At 40.3% G+C, this 15527-nt stretch overlaps 1 protein-coding gene and 1 pseudogene across 1 annotated transcript in view; one reads left to right on the top strand and one right to left on the bottom strand.

Annotated features, from left to right (window-relative positions):
- Mcc (mutated in colorectal cancers) overlaps positions 1–15527 on the top strand; it is a 592098-nt gene that overhangs the window by 168913 nt on the left and 407658 nt on the right. Inside the window, exon 4 of the mRNA XM_023716377.1 lies at positions 12073–12320. Coding sequence (XP_023572145.1) covers positions 12073–12320 — 248 coding nt within the window. The remainder of the gene's footprint in view (positions 1–12072; positions 12321–15527) is intronic.
- LOC105742336 lies at positions 5403–8293 on the bottom strand (annotated as a pseudogene).

The raw sequence follows: 15527 nt of genomic DNA on the forward strand, positions 1-15527 counted from the left end.
ATTATCTTGCAGGTATTGAATTATTTTTTCCTGCATCCTAGTTGCTTTTAAGAGATCCTTTCTTACATTTTCACTAGCTGCACCAGTGTCTTCAAGATCTGAAACTCTGTCTTCACTTTCACTTAAATGGTTTTGCAAGCTTGTTATTGAGATTTTAAATTCCTCTATATCTCTGACTCTGCTTCATGTGATCTATTTCTTTCCTATATCACACAGCTTTCAGCTGTGTGAGTCCCACTTTGTTCTGTGTTAGTGTCCTCTGCACTTGCTATGGGTGGGCTTGGGTTCTGAGGTTGCATTTTTCTCTTTCTTGTTGTCATTTTATGTACAACTGTCTTCTGACCTTTGTTGTAGATCTTTGGTACAGTCATAACTGTAGCACCTACTGAAGTTCAGGTGTAGATCTACAAAGTTTGGATTTCTCCAGTTGTGCCTGGTTTGGGTCTGGCTGCTGTGCTCAGCTCCTTCCTGCTGTTGCCCTTTGGGGTGAACCTTTTGTGCTCCTCTGGCAAGATGTTCTCCTCCTGGACTAGTTGGGTAGTTCTGTCCCCTACACTCTGTGCAGGGATTGCAGCTGAAGGGTTTCACCTCAGGCCTGTATGCCAGGCCTGAGCTGAGTCTGGAGGGGACAAGGTGGAGTAGGGGAGAGAGGCAGCTCTCCCACACACTCACTGGGCCTGGGCTAGGACTGGATCTGGGGATTCCCGGAATGTGGCAGAAATTCCTACTCAGTGGGGGGTGGGGGGGTACTACAGAGTGATGGGGGGGCGTCCCAAGGAGGTGGAAGAGGGTCTCACCCACACTGCACCTGGGCTGAGACAGGTAGGTCCCAGCAAAGGGTAGCTGGAATCTTTCCCACACCACTGCTATGGATAAGTACCTCTCAGCCCCTTTTGAAAATTGAGTCCTATTTTTAAAGGTCAATTGTGGTCTGAAATTATGAGAAAATATAGAAGTGATAAAAGGGAGGGAAAGCTAAATGAACTACATTACCTAACCAGAAGTGCCCGTAACAAGCATCAGAGGGAATGTTTCCTGACTTTCTCCTATTTCACTTGCTTATATGTATATCTACATACTGTGTTTCATATGCATATGTTTTAAACCTAGGTAAGTGTTGTTACATCACTCACATCATTCTTCAATTTGATGTCTTTACTCACAGTGGTTCTTGAAGATTTATGATGACACTTGGAGATGTGTTTCTTTGCAAATGAAGGTAGAAGGATTTTTTTTTTTGCTGCCTCATGATGCCTTCAGGGCAGGTCTGGTTTTGGCTTGAGGATCTGGAGATCGAACCACAGCCTCCCGAGCCTGACTACTTTGTTTAAGCAAGCACTTAAACAACTGAGCTGATGGGCAGGCCCCTGCAAATGAAGGTAATAGTACCAACTTCATAGGGTGTTTGTGAAAATTAACTAATATATATAAAACACTAGTTCAGACCCTGGCACACAATATATACCAGTATATGTTAACTGTGATTATCAATATGGGCATTTATATTATTACTATTGTTAGGTGGCAAAAGTTATAGTATGTGTCTCCTTTGCCCACGCAAAAGTCTCTTCACCATATGTGAGAGAGAATTGCATTCTGATTGAAGCATATGCTTAACTCTGTTTTTTCAGATTTTGCCAACATCCTCTCTGAAGAAGTAGTTCCAGCTTTTCTTCTGCCAGCCTTGTTAGGGCCTGTGCTTTCTTGCTAGCATTTAGTACAATAAGATTAAATTTTGAGAATTCCCATAGGTACTAAAGTGCATCCCTTATTTTTAATTTGCATTCTCCTGTTTTTTGAGGTTAAAAGTATTTTATTTATTCATTTTGAGACAGGGTCTCATTACGTAGTTCAGGTTGGCCTTGAATTCACTGTGTATCCCAGGCTGGCCTCCACCTCCTAAGGGCTGAGTTTATAGGCTTGTCCCGTCGCACCTAGCTGAAGATATTTTCATACCTATATTATTCACTCAGGTTTTCTGTCTTGTTAATTGACTGTTCACAGTATTTGCTCATCTTTCTACTGAATTGTTATCTTTTCCTTACTGCATTGTAGAACTTCCTTATATACCTATATACTATTTTTTTCTGTTATATCTCAGATTACATTATGGTCTATTTGTTTAAGTTAAAAACACTACTTTGGGGGGCCTGCCCTTTAGCTCAGTTCTTTAAGTGGCTGCTTCAACAAAGCAGTCAGACTCAGGTGGCTGGGGTTCAATCCCCACAACTCAAGCCAGCTACATCTGCCCTGAAAGCATTTGGAGAAAGGAAAAAAAACAACACTTACTTTGTTTTAGCTTTGGCAGCACATATACTAAAATTGAAAACATTTCTTTTATCAAAGCAGTTCACATATAAGGCTTAAAAAAAAAAAAAGGAAATGTGGTAGCAAATGTGGCTCAGTAGTTCAGCCTTTGCCTAGCATGTGCAGGGCTGTAGGTTTGCTCTCCATCTCTCTCTCTCTCTCTCTCTCTCTCTCTCTCTCTCTCTCTCTCTCTCACACACACACACACACACGATAAGATACACAAGTCTCCTATACCACCACCCTCCCCCTGTAACCCCCTCTCCAGGCCAATTGGGTTTTTTTTTTTTACCATGTGATCATTCCTTTCATAATGCTGGGCAATATGCTTATACCTTGGTGTCCTTCTTGGCCAACCTTGAACAGTATCTCTTTATTCCACACTGTGAGAGGCCATAAAGAGTCCTGCTCTTCTCAGCCCAGCGTCCCATTCTAACACCGCCTGTAAACCCAGAACCTTCACGTTGCTGCCATCTCTGCAGCCCCCTTGCTGTGTATTCTCAACATTGATTTGTAGTACCCATGTCGTCTGTCAGGATGCCCCCTCTCTGTTATGTTTTTCTGAAATTTATTGAAACTTATTCTTTTCCTAACTATGAATTATCTTAGGGATGCATTTGTTTTCTTCCCTTCCTTAGTTGTGTATCATTTTTATTTTGCTAAGAAACAGTGATGAAAGGCAAATGCATTTGTCTCATACATTAGTTGTGTACAGAAATCACTAACTATAGCCCAAAAACCTGTTTTTCACAACTTGTTTATGATTTTTTTCACAGAGTATTTGTGGAACTCAAATTAGACTTTTCTAAATTACATTTTTATAAGACTTAAATTAGATAAGGGCAAAATGAGCTTTGAGATATTTTTTGTATCTCTTTTATCAGCACTTACTGCTGTCCTGTCTGCCTAGGGTCTATGTTAAATAAAAATTTTGAACAGAAACATATAACCTATTACTCAAAGTAATTAATTGCCTGCACATAACCCTCATTCTGCCTGGGGTTGGCATTTACTATCAATGTGGAAAAGCATAGTGTTTTTCTCTTCCCTTGAGCTGAAGAGAGCAAATCTGATCTCTCTAATACTTCCTTGGTGTTAGCTATGAATTTCTTTGAATGATAAATAGCTTCATTGAATTTTCATTTCCTACTCAGTTTCTTCATAAGTTAAAGGAAGGAGAATAGTAAAGAGAAAATGGGCTTGTATATACAAAAAAGTAATAATTGGCAAGCAGTTTGGAGACAGAAGCTTTGATCTTTGGTCATACCTGAATTCTACTGCCTGTTGATTGGCGACTCTACAGAACTGAATACTGTATTGGTTGGATGAGTGCATGGCTGCTCCTTTCTTGTGCCATTATGATGCCCTCTAGATAGAAGAGGTGTGTGCATGAATGTAAATATAAACAAATATGAAATATGGCTTGCAGCACTTGTAGCAGTGAAGACGTAGAAGAAAAAGTGCTCACTAAAATTTTGTATGACAGTCACCAAAATGTTCACTGCGGCTATGGCTTGGTAGAAGAATTAGGTGGGATTCATTTGTTCTTTTTTTGATGATCTCCATTCTCTATAGTCCCATGAGATTATATCACTTAGTGACCCTGTAGCAATCTTGGTTCATATAAGTATACTCTGACAGTCACACAATGAGAAAATCATCTAACTATGCATTTCTAACAATGTGATCCTGCCAGTAAGCAACATGAGTATTTTTGGTCATACCTGAATTAAAAGGTGAGTGCCTCATGTGATCACGCCATTGTTGTTGAAACAGTTCTCCACTCTACTACTTCAGTTTTTGCTGTGAGAAGTTTTGCCTTGCCTGGGGCAGAGAAATTGTCATGCTGCGTCAAAGACTGTAGAGCGCATGTTTCATTTTCTGTTTTACATGGTGTCCCTGGTCATTCCTACTTAGAGCATCCATGTTCTGTTTTCTCTGAGAATAAATTCCTCTTTGTATGACTCTTTCGGCCTTCATAAGTGAACCTGTAAAATGAACACAGTAGTCTCTCCCCTGCAAGCTTCATTGTTGCTATTTTTAGTTTTGTGGCTCTCTTTTTTCTTTTTTAAATCACATTTTATTTTCAAGAATTAATATTTACATTTTAAAATAGGATATGTTGGGGCAGAGCCAGGGAGATGGCTCGGTAGAATAAGTGCTTGCCTGGCAAGTGCAAGGGCCTGAGTTCAATCCCCGGTTCCACAAAAATAAATACATAAAGAAAGAAAATAAATAAATAAAATAAAATAGGATATGTGTACATGTGACTAAACAGCATGTGTGACAGCTTCAGAGGAAGTGCACACTGGTGAGCTTTTGAAAGCTGTTTTGATGTGTCATGGTAGAGAAGGACAAAACATGGTGCTTTGGGAGAGCATGGTGATGGATAGAGCAGGTAGCGAGCTTAGTGCAGACGTGATTGCAGGGACAAGCCCCGGTAGTGACCTGTGCAAGGGTGTTGGTCTCCACAGCAGAAGTGGCTCCGTCCTGTGTGGCAGCCTGCCCTCCTGGCTGCAGCTGTAGGAGTGGGACTGCAGCATAGTGGGCACAGGGTGAGGACGAGCCCTAAGAAAATGCTTCAGATGGTGTGCATACTGCCAAAGGGAATGCACTCTGTAACAAGGTGTACGCAGTTTCCCAAAGGCATTCCCAGCCCCCTGTCACTCTGGCATTTGGCTATCCAAATGCTGACACACATAGACCTCCTCAGTGTGATGGGGACAAGCCTCTGAGTGAGAGCAAATACATCAGGGTAGAGCATTAATTGGACATCCCTAGATTTGAAAAAACATTAATTGCTAATTATAAGACCTATGGCCCACACCCCAAGGTTGATACCATCATTTTCCTACACAACAGTGAAATGCAACAAGCCCTGGATCATGCTTTACCAAATACAGACACAAGGCAGAGGAGGAAATTGGGTCCCAGATGCTCAAATTTGTGCTTACTGCTGTAACTAAGTTTTAAGGTATTTTTTGAGTTAAACTGAAGAAAAACTCCAGCCCCCTATGTCATTAAGACCAGCTAACTGCCTGATCAAAATTTCTTGAGACTGGATGTTGGTTGAACTGAGGATTTAAGAAGCAGCATCAGATTTGGAAGCCTTTGAAAGTTGTCATGCTCAGGAAGCAGCCACTGGGCTCCAGGTTCTCCTTGTTGGCCTCAAGTCTTTTGGCACAGGGAGTTTTCTGTCCTGAACAGATGGAAGTGACTACTGGCTTGCTGCCAGTAAAGAGGAAGTTGACACATGAGGGAGTGATAGACTACCTCCCCCAAGACAAGACTATTTGCTGCAGCTTTAGACATGATGGTAGTGTTTAGTCTGTGCACTTCGCCTAGCATGCTGGGAGCCAGAACTCACTGCTTGCTGCTGTCCAGGGAGCACTGCCTTACAGTATCTGTCTCTGCTTATTTGTCAGTTGCCTTTCCTGCTTGGCCCTGTCTTTCTGCAGTGGATGCATTGCCCTTTGTTCCATCTCATTCTCCATGAATTTCTGCTCACTGACCAGAAATGCTGTTGATTGTTCCCATTCCCACTTTTCAATCCATGTCCTCACCTCTTCTTCTAGGTTAGGGAGTGTTTTCTGGAGTTTGCTCATTTCTTTTTTTTCCTTTTAGAATATTTCCTCCCTGTCTGTAAACTGATTTGAATCTGAAACTTTTCTCTCAAATTCTAAGAAAAACCTCTATTGCTCTTCCCACTTTCAGACATCTTGAAAGAGCTCCTTGTGAACACCACAGTAGTTTTCTTTTAATTCCTATGCAGCATCATGCAGGTGCAACAGGCTTACTGTGTAGTCCTCAGCATAGTAGGGAGCAAAAGTTTGTCTGTGTTCCTCGCGATAAGAACATGAGTCCCAGTACTGAGCCAGCTCCCCTCGAATGGCCTCAGTTCATGTTTTGTATTTTCAGTTCTTCCAGTCAATCTGCTTTTAATTGTAGCACCCTCCTGACTGGTGTTTCACCCAGTTTGACTCATGGCTAAAGCTTCTCTCTCTTCAGGTATTTGCAACCTGTCCCGGGGCTCTTGGATGTAAGCACACCGCCCCTCACACACTGCTTCATTTTGTGATTTTTCTCATTTCCAGCTGCCATAGCAGCTTTTGTAGTGTTGTAATATTCTCCAAAGATGAACAAAAGGCATCTTCATCCTCACACACCACATCTCTTTCAAAGCTTGTGTTTGGAGTGCAATCTAATTTTTCCATACATACCATAATCTGTCTCTTCAAGTCAAGGAATGGAGATGCCTTTTTCCCCTACAGCATTGCCAAGTGTTGTCTGAAACTGGTGTAATTCTTCTAAGCTAGTGCTATCAGTGTCAAACTGGGGGATGCAAGAAACTTCACAGAGTTCTTAATCTTGTTCTTGAAGTAGCTTTAGTCCTATTTGGTCTCCTTTTTCCTTTTTTTCTCCTGGTTTTGCATTAATTCCACCTGAGCATGCAAGTCTTTTTCTAGTGGCAGGATAGTTGTTTCTCCTTCCTGAAATGGCTCAATGTGTAACTCACTACACAGCGTGTTCAGGGTTTTTTTGCCGGAGAGATATGCTTTTGATAAGCCTTTCCTTCAGGTTTTCTTCAGCAGTCATATCCAGAAGATCCTCGATGTGTTTCTTTACAACCTCAGTTCTCTGTCAGTGCTGGTCCTCTGGAATCCCAATTGAGTCCTATATTTCTCACAGGTGATTTAGAGTTTTCTGGAGACATACTTTGGACTTGTCTACCCCACCTCACTTCTTCACAGAGTAGTCTCCCCCGCCAGCCAGGAGTCGAGACACTCCCAACTCCCCCACAGGGGTCTGAGCATAGCCACCACCCGCAAATGCTTATTATCCCACTCCACACTGCTGCTCCTTGTGTCTCTACACCAAAAATTTAGGTTTTTAAGGAGAGTCACATGGAAAGAAAACATTCTCTCAGGCTTTCACAGAGAGCAAATGGGTCAAGCATGGCTGTGACTCATCCACATGGCTGACACTGACAAAGGATCTACAAAGTGTGGTACAGGGTTACAGGATAAATCCTGAGGGGATTTGACTGACCTTATCAGATCCAAAAGCTACATTTCTTGTAATAAAGGTCTTGCTTTATCTTGGCCTTAATCATCCAGCAAAAAAGTATAAAACAAAGCACAAGGGGTGAAGCCATATTAATATGCTGGGCTGTAAAGGGCTCACGTCAACAACTTCTGACATTGCCAGTCCTATGGATAACCCACTACTATTATGGACTACTGGACTATATTGGATTATTTTGCTGGATTCACACACCTACAATATTTAAATGACAATGGAATTCCCATCTCTGACAAAACTAGACAAAAACGGGATATAAATGAAGGACCATTTTGTATCTGTATATACAAAATATTTAGGATTGGTATACAGCTACCTTCTCTTAATTCAATGAGAAGAAAGATTTGTACTAATAGTTTTTGGACAGGATATCATGTCTGTGTCTTGTAGTATGAATAACCACTACAAAGACAACAATATGCAATGTATTAATTATTGAAACTGTCTTACTAATCAGTTTTGAAACTGTCTGCTATTTGTTTCTCAATGAAAGTAATTTTTTTAAAAATTAGGTTTAATTTCATTTTTAAAAACTGGTGCTTCTATTTTGAAGATTATAATTTGACATTAGCAGAATGCCTTGTATTTTGTTTTTGTCTTACAAACCAGTCTCTCAGAATCCTATGTTTTACGTAAAAATGTAGTGTTACACATTCTACTTTGAGTTGGCATCTCTAAATACAAATCTTCTTTCTAGATAGAATGGGGCTTCACACGCCTGCACAGACCTGGGTTCTCACCAGGGTACTACGCATAGCAAATGGGCAAAGGCAGGGAAGCAGACAAAGCCTCTGTGAACAGTTTGCTCCTCTTAGTAAGGTAATTAGTTTAGCTTTGCAGGCATCCTTTTCCCCTGAGCAGTTCATGGTTCATTACCAAAGCTCTGATCATGAAACTGGCACATTGTGGAAGATCTATGATCAATAATTATAAAATAATCATAATAATGGCTGCTGTTTATTGAGTACTTAATATGTGCCAGGACTATGTTAAGTGCTTTACATGCATTATCTCGTTCATCTTTAGAACAACCCTGTAGGTACCATTATTATCCCCATTTTTAAAATGTAAAATGACATATCAGTTTGTGAAAGTATGGTAATACATTGCATAAAATTATGAAATATAGACAGGTAAAAATAAAACACCATTTTCTACCATTTAGAGAATATTCACATTGCCAGGAATATAGCTCAGTGGCATAAGCACCTGCCTGGCAAGTGCAAGGTCCCAAGTTCAGTCCTCAGTTTAAAAAAAGGTAATATTCACATTAAAATCGTATTACATAAACTTTTGGAATTTAGAAAGCCTTTTTAGAAAGAAAGAAGAAAGAGAAAAATATTTATGTAAATATACAAATAGCTTGAATAATTGTACTGCTGACTTCTGCTGGTCTATTGAAAGGAGCAGTTAATGCTTTTTTAAAAAATTATCATAACTTTTGACCAATTTGCATGCTTATATCTGGTAATCTGAACAGCTAATTTGAAGACAACAATATGTAATATAAAAACCATTTTTGGGCAGGGGAGATGGCTCAGTGGTCTCAGCACCTGCCTGGCAAGCACAAGGACCTAGGTTTGATCCCCAGTACTGCAAGCCGTGCCAGCCCTAGAACCCCAGGCATGCTGTACTGACTCTGAAACCAGACGTGGTGGCACAAACTTGTAATCCCAGCACTGGCGACCCTGAGACAGGAGGATCACTATGAGTCTGAGCTGCATAGCAACACCCTGTATCAAAAAAATAAAAGGAAAAAAAAAGAAAATGTTCCTAAAAATATGTTGTTTGTGCATATCAGTTAGCTATTGAATATTCACAAAAGGTCAATTGCACAATTAGCTTCAAGTTCTATAAACAATAGGAGTTTATTCTTATTTTGAGACAGGGGTTCACTCTGTAGTTCAGTTTCGCTATGAACTCTCTGTGTATACCAGGCTGACCTCAGACTTGCAGCATTCCTCTCGCTTTAGCCTGCTGAGTGCTGGGATTGCAGGTGAGGGCTTCCATGCCTGATGAGGAAGCTGTTCCTCGGCACACACTTTGGGGTTAGATGGAGTGGCTCCTCGGCTGTGAGTCTGCAGCGTGGCTGAGGTGGCATATTTTGGAGCCCAGGTTAATGGTAGTGGTATGTTCTTCTGACGCAGGTGGCAGAAACAGAGTGGGGCAAGTCAGATGCACAAATGGAAGTCCACTAATGTCCTAGGGGACAAACAAGTTAGATGTCAAGAGTGAAGTTAAGGGACATACAAGCACATACCTACCATGAGTGTCCTTAGCTCTGAAGACAAAGTCAAGATATACATTGATTATACTACTGTAGAACAATGAAAAATTTGGACTAATAATAATTTACCATGCCTACTCTCAAGTACATTTATTTATTCAGCTACTTATCCATCTATATATAATAAAGCAGCATATCTAATGTAATAATACATAGGTAATGTAATAATATACATACACACATGATAAAAGATGTAGCTTTGTATAAATTTCTTTTTTTTTTTCTTTTTATTTGGTACAGGGTCTCATTATGCAGCTCAGACTCATAGTGATCCTCCTGTTTTCAGCATCCCCAGCACTGGGATTACAGGCATGCGCCACCACACCCAGACTTGGTCACAGCTCAGCACATCCTGAGGACAGGGCCAGCATGGAATTTGGGGCAGGGTATCAAACCCCAGTCCCTGTACCTGCCAAAGCAGGCACTTAGTCCACTGAGATATCTCACCAGCCCTTATAAATTTCTTAATGAGATATAAAAATAGGGTGGCATATGAAAGCTAAGTAACCAGCTTCAACTCATAGGTCTCATAGGCAAGACATAAATTAAGAATATTTCAGTGACTGATATACTTATGGAAAATAAGAATAAGTATAAAAGCATTCTAGGGCAGAGAGGGAGATTTTTACCCATGTCAGCTGGCCTTCCATTTCTGTGACAAATTACAAAAGAAAATCAACTTAAAAGGAGGAAGGGTTTCTTAGGCTCATTATTTCTGAAGCTGCTGTCCATCATCCATTGACTGCCTTGCTTTGGGGCTTATGGTGAGGAAGAACACTGTGACAGAAGGTGAGCAGTGAAACAGAGCTACTGACCTGAGGGCCACTAGGATCAAAGAGAGGAACTGGAAGAGGCTGCGCTCCTTCTATCCCCTTCAAAGGCTTCTCCCCGCCTTGATCCACCTTTTAAAGATTACCCCACTTCTCACTAGTGCCACAGATAGGCAACCATGCTTTTCACACATGATAAGAGAAAATCCCACAGTTCCATTAGCCTGTAGCACTTAGGGAGATCATGGGGCACTGTCCAAGAGAAGAGATTTGTGAGGAGTGGCTGGGTGAGAAGTAGGCTTCTTATGGCTAGGTTTCAGGTATCAGCAGGCATCAAATAGGTCTCTTTTTTTTTTCTGTATTTTTAAGGAAGGGTCTACAGTGTATTCAAGGTCTCACTACTAGATCGAACTTGTGGTGATCCCCCTGTTTACAGCCTCCCAAGGGATTACAGGCATGAGCCACCACATCCAGTCTCAATTGTCTCAGTGTGCCCCAGGGGCAGGGCCAGCACAGCAGGCCCAGGGATCAAACCCTCAGCCCCTGTGCCTGCTTGCAGGTGCTTCAATCCTCTGAACTATTTGGTCAGCCCTAGGTCACTTTCTTAAAGCTAATGAATTTTTCTGGTATGTTGAGATGGAAGCGTTAAGTATTTTTATTTGTGGCCATGAGCTAGTTTCTAATGTCTCTTTCGACTCTTAAATTCTCCAATCTTTTGAGTTTCACTAAGACTTAAAAATGAAGCAGTATGAGCAACATGTTTTCACAGGTGGTGAGGTAGAGAGAAAATAACAAAGTTTATGTGAGATGTCAAACGAGTATGCTCCAGACAAATGTTCTAAGTCTATGTAATGTTGTTGTTCCTTTTTTGTTTTCTTTTTTTCTAAATTGAGACTCTAGGCTAGTCATGCTTTCCTACCTTCTTGTCTTAGATCCACCCACTCCACACATTTACATTGCATCTAATCCTGGAAGACATTTGAGATTTTGATTCCTACTCTAAGTCTTAGGGCTCTACTAACTGCTAGTGGGAACATAGAAAGTGCTGAAAAAAAATTAGGAAGAAACAAAGTTAGACGAGCACTGAATCATGAAAATCAAGATTAAATAACACACTACAGAAGTATAGAATTAGCTGTGATTCAGAAGGCTAAAATATCAAGCATTTGAAAATCTTTTTTTTTTTTTTTTTTTTTTTTTACAACATGACTAGATTTTGAATTCTGCCAAAAGTAGAAACAATGTCCTTTCTGTGTTCTGAAACTTTATCTTGCAGAGAGATCACAGGGCTATACTCATAGGTGTAAAGAAAAATTTTAAGCTCTGCAATTTCAAAGAAGAGAGAGGAGGTCCTAGAATCAGGGAGAAAAAGAAAACAAAGAATTAAAAGCCTTTAATTCTAACCTTTCCTTTTCAAGTAATAATAGAGTTTTTGTCCTGAATAACCCAGGTAAAACAAGTGTTTTGTACCCTTATAACTTATCTGGTAGCAACAAGAAAGCTGAACATACATCTACTAAGTGTGCACATATATTTAAGCAATATCTCTTTTTTTCTTTCATTAGCTACTTTTTCTGGCTCAGCTGTCTCTCCTAACATGTTTTCCTCTGTGTCTGCCTTCTGCAGCAATGACTTGCTGATGGTCTGTCGCCAACTGAACATGGAAGAGTCTGTGCCTGAGATAATGAGCCAGTTGGGTGCAGATGAAAATGGGAAGATTTCCTTTCAAGATTTTACAAGGTGCCACATGCAGCTGGTTCAAGAAATTAGGAAGGAAGAAATAGATCTCTCTGTCCAGTCAGACAACTCCTGTGAAAAGAAGAAGCCAAAGGACAGAATTGCTTCCTGGCCCACGAGCAGTGACAACAGTCTGGGTAGGTACAATCAGGAATCAGTGTGGCAGTGCTCTGCCAGCCCCACTGTGTGATCGGTGTAAACACGACTGGGCTCCCCAGTCTCCTGCCCAGTTATCCTGTGGCCACCCTTCTAGCCACACGTGCCTGGGGAGGTGTGTGTGCTCAGTATTTTCTCCAGTTCTGTTCCACAGTTCTTTGGTTTCTGTGCGTAATAAGACTAAGTCACAAAGCATGGGAAAGATGGAACAAATGGATAGGAAAAGTAGTAACTGGGTCAGCAGGGAACTTCACAGTTTAAGGCTGAGATTTTTCAAAGCCATTTCTTTTTAATTTAATGCTAGAAAAATTTTCTAAATATTTTTCTTGATCATAAGTGTTATTATTCCTTTTAGGTGTAAGATAAGAGATTGGAAAGAAAGTTTTTAATAATGTTGTTTATTACTGAAACTGAGTGATGGGATGTCTTACATATATTTTTGTGTACTCAAATATATTTGAACTTTTACATACATAACAAAAGAAAAAAGTTACCTTAACAAGTAGCCTAAACAAAGAAACAGAGAAAAGCATCTGAATTTTCTACCTGTATTTCTGGGTCACTCCCACTTTGGAAATGTCTCCAGAGGGCCAGCGAGATAGCACAGCAGACTAAGCACCTGCTTAGGTGAGCGCAGGGACCCAATGCTGTGCCAGCCCCTCCCACCAGGCGCACGCTGAGTGAGCCACCAAGACCAGGTGTGGTAGCCTATGCCAGTAATCCCAGAGCTGGGGAACCTGAAAACAGGATGATAGCTATGAGTCCAAGCTGTGTAGTGAGACCCTGTACCAAATACATTTTTTAAAAAGTCTCCTGGATCTGTTTTACTTTTTTATGAGCAGAATATATTTATTGAGGGAAAGAAAGCTCCTGTCCAAGAGAGGGACAGGAGGGGGGCCTGAGCAGGTAGTTCCCCCCTGGATCTGTTTTAATGTTTCTCTTTCTGCTGGGTAAATCTAGTAGCAATAAGGTAAAACTCCATGTTTGTTGTCCATAATTTATTTTGTATTTATATATACTAATTAGCATGGATAATTATGTAGGGCCTCACAACACACACACACACACACACACACACACACACACCCTGACATACTCCTGACAGTGGATTAATTTGAAGCATTACGACTAGATAACTGAAACAACGAAAACATCCACATATTCTATGGACTCTGGGCCTTACCACCTTAATGGGTTCTACTTTAGCAACAAATGAGATGTCTGATAATGATAGAATGTGTATGCTTTCAGCACAATATGTAGAAATATTTAATTTGAAAAATCTTTTTTTTCTGAGTATTAAAGTAATATGTATTCATTATAGAAAAACTGTGGGGCTGAAGAGATAGCTCAGTAGAATAAGCGCTTGCCTGGCAAGCGCAGAGTCCTGAGTTCAATCCCTGCTACTACCACCAAAAGAAAAAAAAGAAAGAAAAAAAAAAAAGAAAGAAAGAGACTGTAAAGAAAAGGAAAATAGAAGAAAATAAAAATCATCTTTAATCTCACCAGGCAGCATAACAACTACTGCTTACATTTGATATGGTTACTTCTCTCTCTCCCTGCCTGTGCCCCCAGTTCTCTCTCTGTTCTGTCTAGTCTGTGTGTGTGTGTGTGGACATATGCCTGCACCGGTCTTTCTTTCCTTTTTTTTTTTTTTCCTTTGTTTCCTAATTTCTTCACTCTTTTTTTTGTGTGTGTGTCTGGTGAACATGTGCTGTACCTCTGAAATACACCCCACCCCTCTTTTTTACTAGGTTTTTTTTACACACTTTCTATATGACTTTGTGTCTTAAAATTTTTCCTTTGTATTCTCTTCATACTTTGTGCTGTATTCAAAAGCTTGATTGGCGATGGCTGCATGACATCAAATAGACACTTAATAGATACATTAAATAATGAGTGGAATTCTTTCTGCTTAGCTGTATTTTCTAATTTTCTGCCAAGAACTTAGGACTCTGACATATGTATGTGAGTACATATGGATATATTTTTGAAAAGTCATACTGCTGGGATGTGGATCATCCCAGCAGTTAAATACTATGAAGTTACCCAAATAAATAATGTAAAATGAGTGTCAAATTTTAATATGGAAGAAATACTTTTGTGAAAGAACTATACTGTTTAACTGTCAAATATATTTTAATATATATTAGAGATTTATACATATTTTGAAAGGAATGTATTACTCAACCAAAGAAAGGTTGAAAAGGTTGAAAAACTATTCTTTTTCATCCATTTTTGTACACTTAAGAAAAAAGAGGGGCTGGGAAGATGCCTCAGTGGGATAAGTGCCTGCTTGGTCACAAGTTTGATCCCTGGTACTGAAAAAAAAAAAGAAAGAAAAGAAATAAAGAAAAAAGAGATAACTGAGATGAGGTGGACTGGAAAAACATTGACATCTTTGAAACCTCTCACCAGTTTATCCTGGTAGTTAAGGGTTTCACGCGTGATTACTTGAGTGTGAATCCTGGTTCTGTCAGCCTTTACATTAGAAAAATTGCTTAACCTCCCTAAGTCTCTGGTGCAATAAGTGTGAGTTAGGAGCAATTACTATTATTTGGAGGAAAGATGAGTTACTACATGTGTGCAGGAACATAAAGCAGTACCTGGCAAGTAATGAATATTAAATGGATATGTATTAGTTCACTTTGCATTTCTCTAATGAAATTCCCAAGGCTTGAGAAAATAGGTTTATTTGACTCACAATTCTGCAGGTTCAGAGGCCTCTATCACATGAGGGCCCCTTGCTGGGAGATTCCCAGGAGACCCAGGACATTACAAGGCAAGGACAAAGGCACACATAAGTGTCTCTTCTGATCTTGCTCCTTCTTATAAAACCACCGGGATTCAGCCTTGGGGGCTCCACCCTGATGATCTCATGCACTTGCTTCTCTTTCTTGTTCTTTCTCCAAAGCTCATTCTTCTCCAAAATACATTTGTGTAGGAAATATTTGCATCCGGGAAATACCTGTCTGCCTACTTGTCATGCTGGGCAGTCCCATTGTCACTTTTGCCAAAGCATATTCCAAATCAGTCCACTTTCTTTTCCTGCTGCCATCCTTATTCAGACTACTGGCATATCTTTTCTTGCCTGTAACCTGAAGCTGGCCTTCCTGATTCTTCCCTTGACCTCTGCATCTCTTTTTCTTTCCTTTCTTTTCCTTTCCTTTCCATTCTTTTCCTTTTCC

The sequence above is a fragment of the Octodon degus genome, unplaced genomic scaffold (genome assembly GCF_000260255.1).
Source record: "Octodon degus isolate 3935 unplaced genomic scaffold, OctDeg1.0 scaffold00048, whole genome shotgun sequence".
Classification (NCBI taxonomy): domain Eukaryota; kingdom Metazoa; phylum Chordata; class Mammalia; order Rodentia; family Octodontidae; genus Octodon; species Octodon degus.